General features: G+C 47.0%; 1 protein-coding gene across 6 annotated transcripts in view; it reads left to right on the forward strand.

The window, feature by feature from the left end:
• PHC1 (polyhomeotic homolog 1) overlaps positions 1-17,838 on the forward strand; it is a 56,802-nt gene that overhangs the window by 25,398 nt on the left and 13,566 nt on the right. For all 6 annotated transcript variants that reach the window (XM_044419312.1, XM_044419315.1, XM_044419316.1 and 3 more), the window contains 7 exons: positions 262-763; positions 1,455-2,233; positions 9,084-9,246; positions 10,273-10,481; positions 10,705-10,819; positions 14,455-14,563; positions 15,298-15,445. In XM_044419312.1, the coding sequence (XP_044275247.1) occupies positions 262-763; positions 1,455-2,233; positions 9,084-9,246; positions 10,273-10,481; positions 10,705-10,819; positions 14,455-14,563; positions 15,298-15,445 (2,025 nt within the window). The remainder of the gene's footprint in view (positions 1-261; positions 764-1,454; positions 2,234-9,083; positions 9,247-10,272; positions 10,482-10,704; positions 10,820-14,454; positions 14,564-15,297; positions 15,446-17,838) is intronic.

Here is a 17,838-nt window from a genome sequence, read left to right on the forward strand (position 1 = left end):
AAATCTCCCCATAAAGTTTTTAAAACTGGACAAAGACCATGGAATTGATGAAGCTGATTCACAGTGGAATCAGCAGGTCAGATGCATAGACATTGGAACTCATTTGAATCTGTTGTAAATTTCTGTTTAGATATCCACCAACACTCAGTTTTGGGCACAAAACCAGCTGATCCTCAGCATGGATTTTCAGCATGCCCTGTTTTACCTATGCCTCTTATAACTTAATCCAATGACATTTTTTCTCTCTGCATTTTTTTCCAGGTGCAGAATTTGGCTGTCCGCAGTCAGCAGTCCTCAGCAGCTAATCCACAGCTCCAAGCATCATCTCCAAAGGCTGTTTTGCCAGGGAATTCCCAGGCTTCAGTACTACCCCAGGCCACACATTCTGGCCAGACCTTGACAGTGACACAAGCCTCTTCTGGCAATGTAGGCCAGTCACTCAATCTCAGTCAAGGGCCAGCAGGAAATAATAGCATTTCTGGGGGTGTGGCATCCTCTGTGGGGAATCATACTACCTCTGGGCTGAGCCAAGCAAACTCATCTGGTCCAGGGGGCAGCTGTCAGAGGAAAGGGACTGGTGTAGTTCAGCCATTACCAGTAGCTTCTGCTGCCCAGGCAGTGACTGTGAGCCAGGGAAGTCAAACAGAGGCAGAAAATGCAACAGCAAAAAAGGCTGAAACAGATGGTAATGGGCAACAGACCGTGGGCATGAACCTGACCAGGACAGCTACACCAGCCCCAAGCCAGACTTTGATCAGTTCTGGTAGGTGACAGTTGTTGCTTCTCTCTCTCTCTCTCTCTCTCTCTCTCTCTCTCTCTCTCTCTCTCTCTCTCCCTCTCCCCCTCTCCCCCTCTCTCCCTCTCCCTCTCTCCTTCTCTGGAGAGCCTTCACATGGCCACCTGGTAATCTTGTTCCAAATATTTCTTAACTGGGTTCACTATCTTGACAATTGTACAATCCTTGCTAGAGAACAGAGAACATTGGCACTTACCTAGTTTAGCCCATAAGTTGATTTTAATTGGGCTGCTCAGTTAGAGAAGAAAGGCATGATTTGAAGTTGGCATGCTCTGGAGAGGAAAAACTATACTATCACATATTTTTTGATCGGGGTTATTAATGTAATGTTGAAACTAACATTTTGCTTGTATTATCTGGCAGTGGCTCTCCAAGGTCACATGCAGAGTCACCCAGCCCTGCATTCTAAATTCCCTTTTATCCAGTACTGCCAGGGAAGTGCTGCATGCAAAGCATGTGCTCTATGTTTGAGCTATGGTCCCTGCCCACTTAGGAAATAAGCATATGGTAAGGCATTTGCCAGCCTCTGTTACCTTGGCCTCTTCTTTTCTTCATCTTCTCCATATTGTAATTTTCTTGCCTGCCTTACTTTGCTTAAGTTACGTTAAGATGACAAATAACCCTGATGGTGCTTTATAATTTCTCTTGCTGCTTATAGCCACATATACCCAAATACAGCCTCATTCACTGATCCAGCAGCAGCAGCAGATTCACCTCCAGAAGCAAGTAGTGATACAGCAGCAAATCGCCATTCATCACCAGCAGCAGTTCCAGCATCGTCAGTCCCAGCTCTTGCACACTGCCACACACCTTCAGCTGGCACAGCAGCAGCAGCAGCAGCAAGCGCCACCTCTGACCCAGCAGCAGGGGCCACCACCAACTCCTCAACAAGCCCAGCCTCTTCAGGGTCAGCAGCAGGCCCAGACCCTTGTGGTCCAGCCCATGCTGCAGTCACAGCCCCAACCAGTACAGATCCAGCAGGACAGTCTTTGTCAGGCAACCACTAAGTCATCTGTCTCTATTCAGGCCAAGCCACCAATAGCCCCTCTTAAACTTTCACAACTTGGTGCTGCCAAAATCTCAGCTTCCCAGCAGCCCCCACCTCATATACCAGTGCAGGTGGTGGGCAGCCGCCAGCAAGGTTCAGCCCAAGCTCAGGCACTGGGGCTTCCTCACATGAATACAGCTGTGCAGACCCCAAGGGGCATACCAGCTGTAGTCCAGCCAGTGTCCCAGTCCCACTTGGCATCCTCACTGTCCCAGACCTCTTCTGTGTCATTTGCTGCTTCTCCTCCTCCTCTGCAAGAAACCACTGCTCCACTCTCTTCTGGGGTCAGTGTGGCACAAGTCCAAGGCACAGCACAAGTGAAGAACACTGTTTCATCTCCAGCTCAGACATCACCAGCGGCATACTATGTCCAGCCTGTCCAGTTGCCTGTAAGTGTCACTATTAAAATGCAGTGTGGAACATAATAAATGTGTCAGATCCTAACCTTCTTACACATTTGGTTAGGGCTATGAACTAGATCAGTTGTATGGGTATGATGACGTGTTCTGCAACATACCATTGTATTTGCAGATGACATTAGGCAGCAAACAGGGAGTTTACTGAACCCCTGATGGACAGCTATGTGTGGTCGGTAGGCTGACTTAGGCTGACCTTGAAGGGGTCCCTGCCCAATTCTTTTTTCCAACTTTTAAATATGTATCATGACAGGTAGGTGCCTCTGATTAGGCATTTTGTACTGCTGCCCACAACTGTTTCCCAAATTCCTGTGTGACCATTGGCCCAAAAAAGTGGGAATCCCTGGAACAAAGGGATGAAAACAGATTTACTGTATTTTTCCGTCTATAAGATGCCCCCATGTATAGGATGCCCCCCCACTTTTCCGATGAATCTCCAGCGAGCAAGCTGCTACTGCGCACGTGCCGCCCCCCTGCCCCCCTGCCTGCGCATGCTGCTTTGTCACCCCCCCGTGCACAATCGCGCCAGCCCCCCCCCCCAGTGCGCCCACAGTTCTCCTCTTGGCCCCCCATGTATAAGACGCACCTCCATTTTTAGGTAAATATTTTTTAAGAAAAAGTACCGTCTTATACATGGAAAAATACGGTACTAAGATCCCCTAAGAAATTGTTCCGTACAACAGTACTGTCTTCTGCAGCTCTACCAGTCCCATTAAATGAACAACTTCCCAATGGTTTTTGCCCCTATTAATGAAAGAGGTGGGATTCCATATTTACATTTTTGCCTGAGGTACTGAAATATCTTGTAGCAGCCTTGTTCATAGTAAAGCTGAATTTTCAAAGTAGCCCTCTAGATGTTTTTTCTAATTATTTTTTGTGTGTGAAAGTGCAAATCAAAATGATCCTGGCAATGAAACATTTAACTTGTACACAGAAATGTTCCTCACACTTGCAGGGCTTAAGATAGTAATTCTGTGTAGTATATTTATGTTACCCTGTTGCTTTCTTCCTAATATGTTTATGGCTGAGATCCAAACAGCCATGAGTGAGTGGAAGCAATTCTGCTTACACAAGTATCTCCCAACCTGTCCTAATAACAACCCCTTCTTTGTGGTCTCTGTGCATCACACATACGGGCTTTTGCACCTGCGCAGAGAGCCTGAATCAGGAAAAACTTTCATAGGTTACCATTTACTTTGGGCGGAAGCCCCTCCCTTTCCTGTTCCCAGGAAGTACAGGAAAGAGCTCCCACCCATTCCTTCAGCTCCTTTTCAACTGCCACAGAGCTCAGATCAGGAATCGCTTTTCTCTTTCTCCAATTTCCTACTAGGTATTTTTTAGTGTCCTTTCTCAAGCCCTTGTTTGCACCACTAAACCTTGACAAAAAATGCACTTTCCTTTTTTCACTCTTTACTTAACCCCATCCCACCAAAATACTTACTTCATTCTACTTTCCTATCAAACAGAACCGACCCCTGCCTCTCCTCGTTCTCAGTCCACCTTTCTCTCCCTTCCCCTCCCAATTCCATGCACTCAATGGCATTGGCTGTTTCCACAGCTGCTCAGGCTGCAACAGTAAAATGCCTGCCTCAAATGGACATTTCAAGTGCCTCCTCTGCTTTGGCCAGGAACCCATGGTGGAGGCCTGTGCAATATGCCAGGCCTTCACCAAACAGACCCACAAGCACCAGACCTTTATACTCAGGACTGCTCTTTGGAAGATGACCATCCAAGATGGCCAATTCCTTGGAGGGTGGTGACTCTCACCTCTCTACCTCCACTCTGAGGGAACCACCACCCAAGCCACATTGGTCCACCACCAAGGGCACCTTGAAGCATGTGAGAAAGATGACCACCCCTGTCCCACCTAAACCCAAGCGCTGATGCTGCACACGCCCAGGCAAGCAAGCAACCCCCACCATCAGGTCCCTTCAGCCCACCAACCATGAGGAAGTCATGGGGCCACCAAGAGAGCCACCCACTGCACTCCGAGATGACCTGAGAGAACGCCCAGCTACAGCCCCAGATCACAGCTCATGCACCTCTGTGCTCACTCCAGAGGATCATCACTGCCAGCTTCTCTACCACAGGCATGACCATTAGAATCAGGCTTGACCCCAAAGCACCCCATGACTCTGCTCTCGATGCCAGAACTAGAGGCCACAGGACACTGGGATCGCTCCCACTCTCCCTTCTCTGACCAAGACTGAGTCTCTACCCCTAGCCAATACAAAGACTCCTCCATCTGATCCACTGATACCAAGGACGACGACAAACTGTGAGGGTTCCAATCTTCCTACACATTTGGCTCGGGCTATGATCTAACTCTGTTGTCTCTGAGGATCTCTCTGACTCCATCTGCTGTTGCCATTACTGTACCAGCCATTGCCTCTCCACTATACCATCACCCACTGGACACAGTGCTCCAGGTAGTGAGATTCTGAGTCATCCAGGGCCCTCAATACCATGCTGATACCATGCCACACTACCTTGCCAGTGCTGCTTTCCAGTACTGAGGTGCCACCACTCCTCAGTACCAAGCCACCACAACCCCTTCAATACCTGGACATCACCACTTTCCACTGTCACCAATGTCCAGGGCTCCAAGCCAGCACTCTCTATCTCCTTCCTCCAGTTTTGAGGACTGTGCATCTGGGACAGAGTCAGTCCTCTCACTGAAACCCTCCAAGCCCTCAATGCCTTTGACGAGGTGGACCCTGCATCCACCTTGGGCTATGGATGTCCAACTATGAGGTCACCATGGCCCAGTACCAACTCTTCCAGGTCCATGTGTGAACATCTCCCTCCTCCTTTACTCAGAGGCAATTAGGCTCTTCAATTACTAGATGGAGGCAGCCAGGCATTCCATGGACTGAGATGCCAGGGCAATGATGGGAGTTGTCACTATTTTCCAGCTTATCTGGCTGCACTTAGCAGGCCTCCTGCAGGAGACAAACTTCAAAATTAAGGAACCTCCCTTTGATAGGGAGGGAATCTTTCACTCACAGACCAACAAGGACATGGATTCCATCCAGAAGCCTAGTCCACAGCACAACGATTCCAACAGGTGGCTCCAAGGCAGTGTAAGTGGTTCAGGGGACACACAGTGCAACATCAGTGACACACATACATTGACTGTCCCTTTAGGCCACAACCAGGCCACCAACAAAAGCAGCAGGACCTCCCCCCACCCCCCAATTCAGACAGCCTCAGAAGCATCAGAAGGCCAAGAGGGGCTACAAAATCAAATTTGATACCCTCTCACCCCTTAGCACAACACCGTCCCCAATACTTCTGTCGGAGGTGGATGCCCTCCTCTCCAATGGTGCTATCGAGAAGGTCTGCCACAACCATGCCAGGGGCTTCTGCAGGGGCTTCTACATCAGATACATTACCGTACTGAAGTGGGACAGAGGATGCAGTCCAATCCTGGACCTTAGTGATGTCAACCAATTCATCACAGCCAAAAAGTTCAGAATGGTCTCTGTACAAGGCATCCTCCCAGTCCTACAAAAGAGGGACTGGTTCACCTCAATCAACCTAAAGGACACCTACTTCCGTATTACAATTCACCATTACTATAGACACTTGCTATGTATCTTCATCAGGAAGAAGACCTTCCAGTTCTTGGTATTTTCATTTGGCCTCTCCACTACACCCAGGATCTTCACCCAAGTACATGGTGGTAGTATGCACCCACCTACGGCTCCAGGGATTTCAGGTCTTCCCATACCTTGACAACTGGCTCCTGGTAGCCCCAACCAAGACAGAGCTACAACACTCGATCAGTGCCACCTGCTTGCTGCTACAGACATTGGGAATATGTCTGAATTCCTACAAATTTGTTCTTTCCCCTTCCCAGTCTATCCTATTCATAGGGGCCCACCTCAACTGGACCAGAGCAAAAGTTCCTGCTGGAACCCAAGGCAACAGCACTTTAAGACCTCACCACCAACATCAACTCCAGTCAGTGAACCACAACCCACAGGATCCAGAAACTCTGACCTCATAGCAGCCATGGTCACTGTGGTCCGCTTTGCATGAGACCTCTACTGCTGTGGTTCATTCACAACTACAGCACCAGCGATGACCCACGCCACACCTGACTGACTATTCCACTCAGTCAGAAGCAGCCTGCTGTGGTGGATCACCCATGCAACCTCAGAACAGGTGTTGCCTTTCTCCCGCTGAAGCCCACCATTACCATCACAATAGATGCCTCTAACTCCTGCTGGTGAGCAGAGTGCAACAATCTGCACACACAGAAGTTGTGGAACGAGCATAAGGCCAAGCATCAACCTTGAGGTGAGGGTGGTCTTCAATGCCCTCATCTCCTTTCAAGACACCCGTCTAGGTCAGTACATGCAGATCACCATGGACAATATCACGGTGACATACTACATCAACGAATGAGAAGGCCACTCGCCAACCTTGCCATAACCATATGGAATTGGTGTTTCACCAAACATCACCATTGCAGCAATCCACATGGCAAGCAAAGACAATGTCCTGGCCGACACTCTCGGCAGCACACATCTGGACACTCATGTGGGAGCTGAATGAGATGACCCCTGCTAACCCTTCATGAATGGTGGGGACTCAGCACTAGATCTCATCACCAATCCCCAGAACACCACCTGGCCGTAGTTCTACTCCAGGGCAGGGATTGCCTCTCAAAGCAATGCCTTCCTACTCAAAAGGATTGTTTTTCTCACATTTTTCTACCTCTTCCCACCCCTCCCACTGATCACCAGGATGATCTCCAAGATCCAGAAGGATCTTCACTCCATGATGGCCAAGGCAACCATGGTTCCTCTGCTTCCTGCAACTCTCAGGGGACCCTCCTGCTTCTCCCATGCTCCCATGACTTGATCTTCCAAGTCAGAGCCTGGGTTCTGCACCCAGATATCTTGACCCTGAAACTGACAGTATGGAAAATCCACCACACACACACAAGTGTGACCCTGCCCCCCAAGGTTTCAGCCATAATAGATGCAGTCCTCAAACCATCCACAGGAAAATCCTACACAGCTAAATAGAGCAGCTGTACCACATTTGCCCACCAAGAAAACTTCAACCCACACAAGTCCTAGCATTGAACAAATCTTTCATGTCTTACAAACTCACTTCCAAGCTGGACTCAGCACCTCCTTGATATATGTCTACCTAGTAGCGATCTCTTCCTTCCACTCATCGATTGAGGGGGCATTTCACACACCCATTTGCATGAAAATTCTGCAACACTGGCCCCTCTATCTGGCCTTGCGCTCCAATGTGGAGCCTTTTGGTTGTCCAAACAGGCCCTCTCTAGGAAGCCCTTTGAACCCATGGCCACAACAGACCTATTCCTCCTGTCCTGGAAGCTGGCCTTCCTGGGGGCCATCATGTCAGCTCACCACACTAGCAAACTCTGCACCCTCTGCAAAGACCCCCATACCTCAGCTTCCACTGGACAAGGCTATGCTCCACCCAGATCTGACCTTTGAACCCAAGGTTGCTTCCACCTTTCACCTCAGTCAGAATATTGTGCTACCTGCCTTCTTTGCCATCCCATCCACTCCAGTAGAGTCTTCTCTACACCTACTGGACATCAGGAGGGCATGTGACTTCTACAAGTCTAAACCAAGCAGCTCTGCAGATTCCCCCAGACTCTCTGTGTGCCATGATGAACAGAGGAAAGGGTACTCCGTCTCCTCTCAGAGACTGTCTAAGTGGTTTCCAGTGCCATATGCCTTGCCTATAGGATGGCCAGCCTCCAACTTGCTGCACGACTCAGACCCACTTCACTCAAGCTCTGGCCACCTTCACAGCCCTCCTTGCCAGAGTCCCACTTCAAGACATCTATAGAGCAGCCAACTGGTCAACTCCCTCATCCAACTATAGGCTAGGTGTCTGCATGAGGGCAGACTGCCCCTTTGGCAAAGCTGTCCTCTCCTCCATTCTCCAATGATGACAGTTCCCACTGTTCTCCATGGGGTAAGCTAATTAGTCGCCCATATGTGTGTGAGATGCCCAGAGACTATGAAGAAGAAAGGCAGGTTGTCTATCTGTAACTGTCAATCTTCAAGTGGTCATCTGTGCATTCACAAAACCCACCATCTGGCCCTAGTTGCTGCCATCTCTCCTGAAGCTATGCCTTCTTGGGACACTCAGAGCTGGAAAGGGTCAGAACCTCTACTCAGTCCAGGGACTATTGGCAGTCTTCATAGGAACTGAGGAGATGGGTGGGAGCTCCTCCCTGTACTTCTTGGAAACACCCAAAGTGAATGCTAAGCTATTAAAGTGTTTTCTGATCCATGCTCTGCACAGGTGCGAAAGCCCATATGTGTACAGATGATCATTCAAAGAAGAACAGTTACAGGTAAGCAGTCTGCTTATCCTGCTGCAGCATTGCCTATAGCAAATCCTGTGCTGATCCAGAGGGTTTCTATACTTAAGTGGCTTCCTTTAGGGAGTGGGGCAGGTGTTGGGCAGTGGGAAAACATGAGAAAACCTTTTTGTTTGAGGTTTGATTGTGCTTCTCTAGATCAGGGGTCCTCAAACTTTTTCAGCAGGGGGCCTGTTGAAAGGTGCCGGTGGTGGGCGCAGGCCAGCAAGGTGGTGTTGGCGGGGGGGGGGGGGCTGGTGAGGGGGCAAGGAGCGCATGCGCTGCACGGACACGGTCACAGGAAGTCCAAAACCTTTGAGGCGGGCCAGATAAATGGGCATGGTGTAGTTTGAGGACCCATGCTCTAGATGCAGCCCTTTTACAGAAGTCAGCTCTTCCATTCCCAAATAATCTCTAGATTATCTCCCTTCATTTGGTCTGTTTGGTCCCACACAGAGCAAGCCTCATACTTTGGCAATTAAGCGCAAGGCTGAATCAGAAGAGGAGAGGGAAGAATCCAGTGTGGCACCTTCTCTGATAGCTGCCAAATCTGCTTCTGTGGCTGAAAGTCCTAAAGCCTTGGAAGAGAAGAGTGGCCTTACAAGTGAAGGGAATAAGGGTGAGTTCGACTGCTCTCTGTGGATCATTTATCTTGTTGCGTCTGGTGGCACTTTCAGGATGGGATGTATATCTAGACACGAATGCCCCTGCACACAAAGCAGAATCAGATTGATGCCGTAGAGCTTCAAAATACTATACTGCAGCGTAACGCTTTTGCATTTTGAGGCGGGATTTGGACCAGGCCTTGTTCCTTTCATAGATAGCTTTCTTCCTTTTCATAAATGACAGTACTGCCTATACCTCTGCTCAACATGTGATTATCTTGGCACTTATGGCTAAAAGTTGATATGAGCAGTTGTCCTGGCACAGTTGGTTCCTGAAGCCTTTTTTTTTTGCTCATAGTTTATGTTCTCTGTGCAATCCCTACTGGCAATGCACAGATAAGAAGCAGGTTGGTTGGAATCAACTGGTAGATAGTATGATGTAGTGGTTAAGAATGTGGAACTGGGACTCAGCAGATCTGGGTTCTAGACCCCACTCAGACATGGAGCTGACTTGGTGACTTCAGGGCAGTCACCGACTCTCAGCCCAACCAACAACCTACCTGTTGTTGTGAGGATAAGAGAGAGAGGAGGAGAATTAAGTAAGCTGTCTTGAGATCCCTGGAAGGAAAAAAGGAGGAATATAATAAATAATAGTGTCATATTTAGTTCATTGACAATAATGATAGCAAAGCACCTCCCCCCATCCCCAAATTAGGCTGCTGAAATGAAGGAAGGTAGGGGGAAACAAGTAGATTTCATATATGAAAGAATTTTAATGTAAGGCAAAAGCACATTCCTAGTCTGAGCATGTGCTCAGAGATAACTTGTTCCATTCTTTATAAGTCTATCTTCCTATGCTGGTAGACCATAAATTCTAACACAAAACTTTAAAACCTGTAAGCCTCAAGTGTGCTCACTTAAGTCTGCTACAAACAGAATAAATAATCCTGCCTGTTTAGCAATATATGCACAGATATAACCCACACAATTATATACAGAAGCTCAGGTGGATTTAATTAATACTCTTTTTGTTCTTTCAGACAAATCTGAATCCTTTCCCAGTACCACCCCAAATGCACCCCCAAGTGACCTCAGCTCTGTCACTGCTACAACTGTTCCTGTGCCTACCTTGGCTATGTTGTCACGCCAGACAGGAGACTCCAAGCCTCCACAAGCCATTGTCAAGCCTCAGATTCTTACACACATCATAGAGGGCTTTGTTATCCAGGAGGGGGCAGAGCCTTTTCCGGTAAGAAAATCAAGAGTTCAGAGTAGCCTGGGCAAGGACTTCTCCCCATTCCTCTTCTTTCTCCTCTTCTTCTTCATCCTATGAGAATAGACATCTTTCTAATCCTGTTTGCTGAAGCCAGAAGAAATTATATTGGTTTTGTAGGCCTTCCCAGTGAAACATGGTGAGCATCTGATCAAGGTTGCATGCTGATGCAGGCTTTCTTGATCTCTCTCAAATGCAGGTGGGTTGTTCTCAGCTCTTAAAAGAGTTTGAAAAGCCCCTTCAGGGAGGAGCTCCATCTAGGCAGCATGAGAACCAGCCTAGCAACTCCCCAGGAGGGGAAATTATAACAACAGGTGAGTTTCTTAGCAGTGTGAGGATTACGGTGAATCATTTTCTTTTTACTAACTACTTAGTTCATCCTGTCAAGCATACTGCTATGCGCCAGATATGTCTCTGCTCCCCATTCCTGTCAATGTTGTCCAGGTATCCGTTACCAAGCAATCCATTTTTGACATTTAGTCCTTGGATTGCAGTGGAGCTTCTCTTATCTCTTAAAGAATTACTCTACTCCGCTCATTATTGCAAATCTCCCAGTGCAGACCCATGTTGACCACTCTCTCTCTTACTTTTACATTTTATTTCCTTTTCAGTGCTTGTGTAGTGCACCACTACATTGCTTTTTGAGTTTTGACTTATCGCTCATCACAGCTAATTGGCTGATTGTTCTTCTATTTGCGTCTTCCCTGCCTTCTAGCCACTTTACACATAGTCTCCTGACTCCTTGACATACTCTTGAAGGCTCCTCAGGTACCTCAGATCAAAACCCACCACTAAAACAAAGAAAGCAAGCTAGAAACCCCCACTAAAATGAGCAGCTATTGCAAAAGAAATAGAGCAGTGAGGGAGAACTTAATTTGACTCAGAGCCACCAGTGTCTCAGGCCTTGCAACACTTGAGGGCTGCCAATTACTTTGATTTACTTTCTATTTCTTGAAGGGTTTCCTGGAGGAAAGGATCACAGCAAGATTGTTCCATCATCATTATTAATTAATTCATGCATACATTTCTATAACACCGCATAGGCAGAGCAATCTGGGCAGTTTGCAAGAGTGCATAAAACAAAACAATAAGATACAAATATCAAAACAAACATTAAAATGACTTTAAATGAATTTTAAATAGCTGAAAACATACAGTTAAAAAATGGCCCTGCAAAGGGAACGAATCACTTGGGGGGCTTCCACAGGGAACCTCCCCCCCTTCCCCGTTGCCACCCTCAGAGCCTCCCTCGAAGTTGACGCTCAGAAGAGAGCCCCAGAGATTGAGCATAATGTCCAACAGATATTGTCTCAAGTTTCTGTGACAAGTGACAAGGAACACAGCCAAGGGATGGAGTGCAGTCCCATCTAGGTCAAGGGAATCACCCAGTAACAGCATCTCAGTCTTGTATGGATTGCATTTCAGTTTGCTGGCCTGCATTCAGTCCATTGTCACAGCCAGGCTCTTGTTTAGCCCATCCACAGCCTCCTCTGCTGTCAATGAAAAGGAAAAATACAGCTGTGTGTCATCAGCATATTGATGTCAACGCACTCCAAACCTCTGGATGACTCCACCAAGTGGTTTCATAGAGATGTTAAATAGCATAGGGGAATGCTGGGAAATCCACAGGGCTGAAGAATATTCCCCAACCTCCACCTTCTGGAGCAGTCCTCCCAGTAAGAGCAATGCAGTTCTTCCTACTCTTATCTCTGACAGTCACCGGATACCATGATCAATGGTATCAAAAGCTGTCAAGAGGTCCAGGAGTATCAAAAGGTTCACATGCGTCATCTCTCTCTAGGCATAGGTCATCATACAGATCAACCAAGGTTGTTTCCATGCCAAATTCAGCCCTGAAATGGATCCAGATAATCAGTCTTATCCAAGAGTTGATTGGTGACCATCCATTCAAGAACCTTGCCAAGGAAAGGACCATTTGCTACCAGCCTAAAAGTTTTTACAGCTTTTAAAAGCCAGGAGGGGCAAGGATCCAGTACAGAAGTGGTTACACAAACCTGGCTAAGCACCTTGTCAGCATCCTTGAGCTGTACCAACTGAAACACATCCAAATAAAGCTGGACCACACTGTGTTCTCAATATCTCCATAGATTCAGCTGCATTAACTCTGGAGTCTGTACAGATACAAGAGATTTTTTTCCTGCACAGCAAATAAATTGCAGCAGGCCTCAGATGGTTCAAAGATGTCCTTGGGTCAGCATGTAATAAGCCCCAGGCAACCCTGCAGGGCAGCCAAGAGAAGAATAAATAGGCAGAGAGATATTGTTTCTTTGCTGCTCTCACTGCCTCCAAATACACCCAATTAGAAGCACACACCAGGGTGTGATTGCATCTACTGGAAGTTATGCAATCACAACATCTATGTTGTTTCATTGCCCTCAGCTCTAGGATATACCACATAGCCATATGAGCTCTAAAAGAGCGAGGTCGCTCAGGAGCAATCGTGTTGACTGCCCAGGTCATTTCTGTGTTCCACACCTCAACCAGGGTTTCGAAAGAAGTGCAAGCCATATCAGCTGAGCCTCCTGGAAGCCTTCCAGATCCATTTGGAGACAATAGGTCCTCCACCCTTGTGAAAGGGAAAAGCTGGCATCAGTCTAAATCTTAATAGGTGGTGATCTGACCATGACAAAGGGCTGAAGTTGAAATCCCCCACATTCAGAGCACTTTCCTTATATCTGGCTGAAAAGACCAAGTCTCACTAGATATGTCAGGCCAATGTCATGTTGGGACAATCCCATAATTATCATGGTGGTCATGAAATGCTGAACTGCACCCAGATAGGGTGTCTTCAGCATGAATATTGAAGTCTCCCAGGACCAACAGCCTAGGGGACCTGAACATCACATCCAAGACCACTTTCATTGGCTCAGGTAGAGAGACTGATGGATTACAGGGTGGGCAGATCTCTTCCACTATCCTAGTACAAGTTGCAAACACTCCAGATTGGTTGTTGGATGGACAGGGCGCCTGGAGAGAGAGAATTCTTGCAAACTATGGTGACCCTGCCGCCTGACCATCAAGTCTGCACTGATGCTGAACCAAGTACCCTGTGGGCACAACTGGGAAAGATTAACTCCTGTTCATCCACCCAGGTTTTAGTTATACGTGCCAGATTTGCTGCCTCATTCACTAGTAAATCATGGATAAGAGAGATCTAATTCTGCAATGATCTGGCATTTCAAAGCAGCATCTGCAGACCCAAGGGCAGGCTGATACAGCTACCAGCCGACCTGCAGTTGGCAGAAGGACCAGAAACAGCACAGCCCTTTGCTGTCTGGGCTATGATCTCCTTACCTGGCCAGTTCTCTGCTCAGTGCCGTAACTCACTCTATCCGTCACTACACTAAGTGGAATGCCCACCATCTCCCCACTTGGCCCCATAGCCTCCTTTCCAGAGAAACGTCCAGGTATATGTCCATAAAAGCATGTAAGAATCTCAACAGCTTGTGGCGGGGGGAGCATCCTCATGGCATCTTTTAAAAACACCCCTTCTGGGTTGGCCTACCCCCAACAGCAGTCACATGTCTAAATGCCCAAGAGATTGCTGGATGGCGAGGCCTGTTGAGTCCGCTCTGCACGGATGGAATCAGCTGAGGGTGCAAAGATTGCTGGCAAGGTGGGGGAGGGGCAGCTTTCACCAGATGACAAAGTGCAGCAGTCCACCTCCCCAACAGTTCCGCACCCTCCTTGCAGATCCAGGCAGTGCCCAGCCAGAGTCTTCAGTTGAGTTCTTCTTCTTGTACTGCCTAAGTTACAAAATTTCCCCTGTGGAGAGTCCATCATAACTTTACTTGTTTGCTATGTATTTGCTGTTTGTTTCAAATAGAGGGAACAGTTTTCTCTCAAGCATAAGATCTTAAGCTTACATTACGCTGTTGCTGTTTAGTTTTGTTGACTAACTATAAGAATCTGCATCTTTTTCACTTAGAGCATGACAAGAAAGGAAACCTGTTAAAATGTGAGTTTTGTGGAAAATATGGCCCAGCCAATCAGTTCCGTGGTTCCAAGAGATTCTGTTCTGTAACATGTGCCAAGAGGTAATGAGGCTTTTGTTCAGGTTTCATATGATTATTGAACTGTCATTTTAAATTATCAGGCTTCTAATTCTGCCATCAAGATACATCTAAGACAGGAGCACACATTTTCAGCCCTGAGGGCCTCATGTGATACTAGCTTTGGAGCAATACAGACAAACAATTCTGATACAGATTGCTCTTTTCTCACTGCTAGCAGCTAGCAGCAGTGAGAAAAGAACAATTTGTATAAACATCTCTGGGAGAGTATTCAGAGTCCAGGTAAGAGGGAACTGTGTGCAAATTGGTGGGAGGAAAATTTGGTGGCAGAGGGTGCAGTAAAGGGTTTGAATGGGGGCATGTGTAGCCTGAAAGTTATGGACCCTGGAGCAAGATTAATACTAGAAAGCCTGCAGGCACAGACCTGTTTGTTACATTTCTAGCACTTTTAACAATAACTTGACTGTAAACTGTAGTGCTGATAGAGTTAAACTGTTACCACTTCCCATCTAAGGTTCTTCTCCCCTAGATATGACAGTGGAGCAAATATAGTCAAGTAGTTTATAAGCCTTTTCTGCCTCCTGTTGGAAAGATAGTATCAATATTCCTAGGCAAATGGCTGACCTAAGAATGACTCTTAGCACCCCGAACATTCTACTGTTTTGCTAGGACAGTACTAAGATTTAGAATTTGCTTCTTGCATGGGAATTCTAACCACTTCATATCAAGATAAAACTTGTCTTTTTTTCTCATGCCAGGTACAATGTGGGCTGTAGCCACCAACTTCGGCTGCAAAGGAAAAAAATTAAGGAGTTCCAGGAAGCAAACTATGCCCGTCGTCGGCGTGGGCCTCGGCGCAGCAGCTCAGAGATTGCGCGAGCCAAGATTCAGGGCAAGCGTCACCGGGTGAGAATTTATTTTACTTATTCATTATTGAATTTATATTCCACCTAATCAGTAGTACAGCAGGACTCTCTAAGTGGATTTACAACGCTCATAAAAACAAAAGAAGCAGTGACAATAAAAACATAACAAGAATATACACAACATAACAGACACTAAACATGACAATATGTAATTAATATAAAATACACAACAACAACACAATATACAGCTGAAAATTTAACCACAAAGTTAAAAACAATACAGATTAACATCTAAAACATGCTAATGTTTAATTCCAGTTAAAAATGTATAAATTCTGTAGAATTAAAATCAGTTATTAAAATATCTGGAATAGAAAATAGTTTTTGCCTGGTGCTAAAAGATTGTAAAAAAGGTGCCAGGGGAGCTGCTGTTGGTAGACTGTTCCATAAATGTGGCATAGCCACTGAGAATGTTTGCCATCTTTTCTGTTAGAATAAGCACCTTGAATTGGGCCTGGGGCTCAACTGGCAACCAATGAAGCTGATTTAATATTGGTGTGATGTGGGCGCATGGACTTGCTCGCATCAGCAGTCATGCCCACCCTATTTTGCACTAGTTGAAGTTTCCAGACTGTCTTGCTGGGCATCCCCATGTAAAGCGCATTACAATAGTCCAGTCAAGAGGTACCAGAAGCGACTGTGGCAAGACTCTCTTTCCAGGAAGGGCCAAAGTTGGTAAATTGTGGCTGAAAGAAAGTGCCCCTGGCCACTGAGTCCACCTGAGACTCAACTGAGTTTTGGGTCCAGGAGCACCTGGACTCTTTCCTTCAGGGGGAGTGCTGCCCCCTCCAGGACTGGTTGAAGGTCCCCCCTTGGGTAGACAGACCATTTATCAAGAGTACCTCCGTCTCATCTGGATTGAGGTTCAATTTATTAGCCCTCATCCAGTCCATTATTGAGCTCAGGCAGTGATTTTGAATGGAAACTGCCTCATCCGAAGGACCTCTCTCAGCAGTTCATGCATAAGTTAAACATCATGGGCAACAGTATAGAGTCCTGAGGAACCCCATAGTGCAACCACAGTGAGATAGAGCAACTGCCTGCCCGCACCATCTTCTGGACACGGTCAGCCAGATAGGAGTAGATCCACTGTAAGGTATTGCCCCAGCTCTGGTTGATGGTGTTGAAAGCCACTGAGAGGTCCAGGAGAGCCAACATGGTTGCACTCCCCCTGTCCCGCTCCTGGCAAAGATCATCCCACAGTGTGACTAAGGCAGTCTCCATCCTGAGACCCCCAACCTAAAGCATGGATCTAGATAATCAGTTTCATCCAAGAGTATCTAGAGCTGCTCGGCCACCACCTGCTCAAGCACCTTGCCCAAAAATGGGATGTTCACACCTGGCCTATAGTTAGCCACAGCCCCTGGGTCCAGGTTTGGCTTTGTTAGGAGTTGTCCTATCACAGCCTCCTTTGGGTGGGTGGGACCATTCCCTCAACAAAGTGTTGACGGCCTTCTGGCCTAGGAGCAAACCTCCTAATTAGGTTTTTTTGATTAGCCAAGATAGACAAGGGTTGAGTAAACAAGTGGTGGCCTGAACAGAACCAAGTACCTTGTCCATATCAGGCTTCTATAATTGAAACTCCTCCATGAAAGTTGGATAAGATGATAGTTCCATTGAGAGAGGTGTCTAAAGTAAGTCAACTGCTGTGTTCAAATGACAGCAAATTCAAGTGACTTCGTCTTCAAAATGCTGAGCAAATTCATCACAGTGTTACCGAACTCAGCCAGTCAACAGCTAGGGCAAACCCGAGTGGACCCCAGACCAGAGCCTGAGATGAGACTTAGAGCCAAAACCAGCTTTATTCTAGTGCACTATAGAATAAAGGGAGACAAAAGGGGATGTTCAGCCCAATGCAGTGTCTCAAAAGTTGCACCCCTGGTACATGCGTTTTATACCTAAATAAGCAATTAGGTCACTAATACACTTCTCGTGCATCAATACATCAATGTAGCCCCGCCCCCAGTGCTGTTAGTTTCAAAGTGTCTTTTCTTCTGTCAAGGACCAGACATTTCCCGTGTCTATTTCTTATCTGCTTGAGATTCACACAGGCTTGCCATGTTCTTACTTCCTGCACATTTGCAACTTTCATGGAGGCTATAATTGGTTTCCACTGGCTCTTTGATTACTGTATTCGAGGTCAGGCTAGCGTGTTAGCTGTGGGTTACACAAAGTTCATTTTGTTCTTATCCCCCCTCCCTTCTGGGACAGTATAATTGTGGTGTTTTTACTATGTGGCCTTCCTCCGGCCAACTACTTTTGGGGCCTTCTTCTGGCCAATTACTTTTGGGACTTGGGCCGCACATATCGAACTATGAAGCTACAATGGCACACTACTAGGTGTTTCTGTGGGAAAAGATGGGGACTCTAGCA

Source organism: Varanus komodoensis, unplaced genomic scaffold, assembly GCF_004798865.1.
Source record: "Varanus komodoensis strain SLA01 unplaced genomic scaffold, ASM479886v1 scaffold101, whole genome shotgun sequence".
In the NCBI taxonomy this organism is placed as follows: domain Eukaryota; kingdom Metazoa; phylum Chordata; class Lepidosauria; order Squamata; family Varanidae; genus Varanus; species Varanus komodoensis.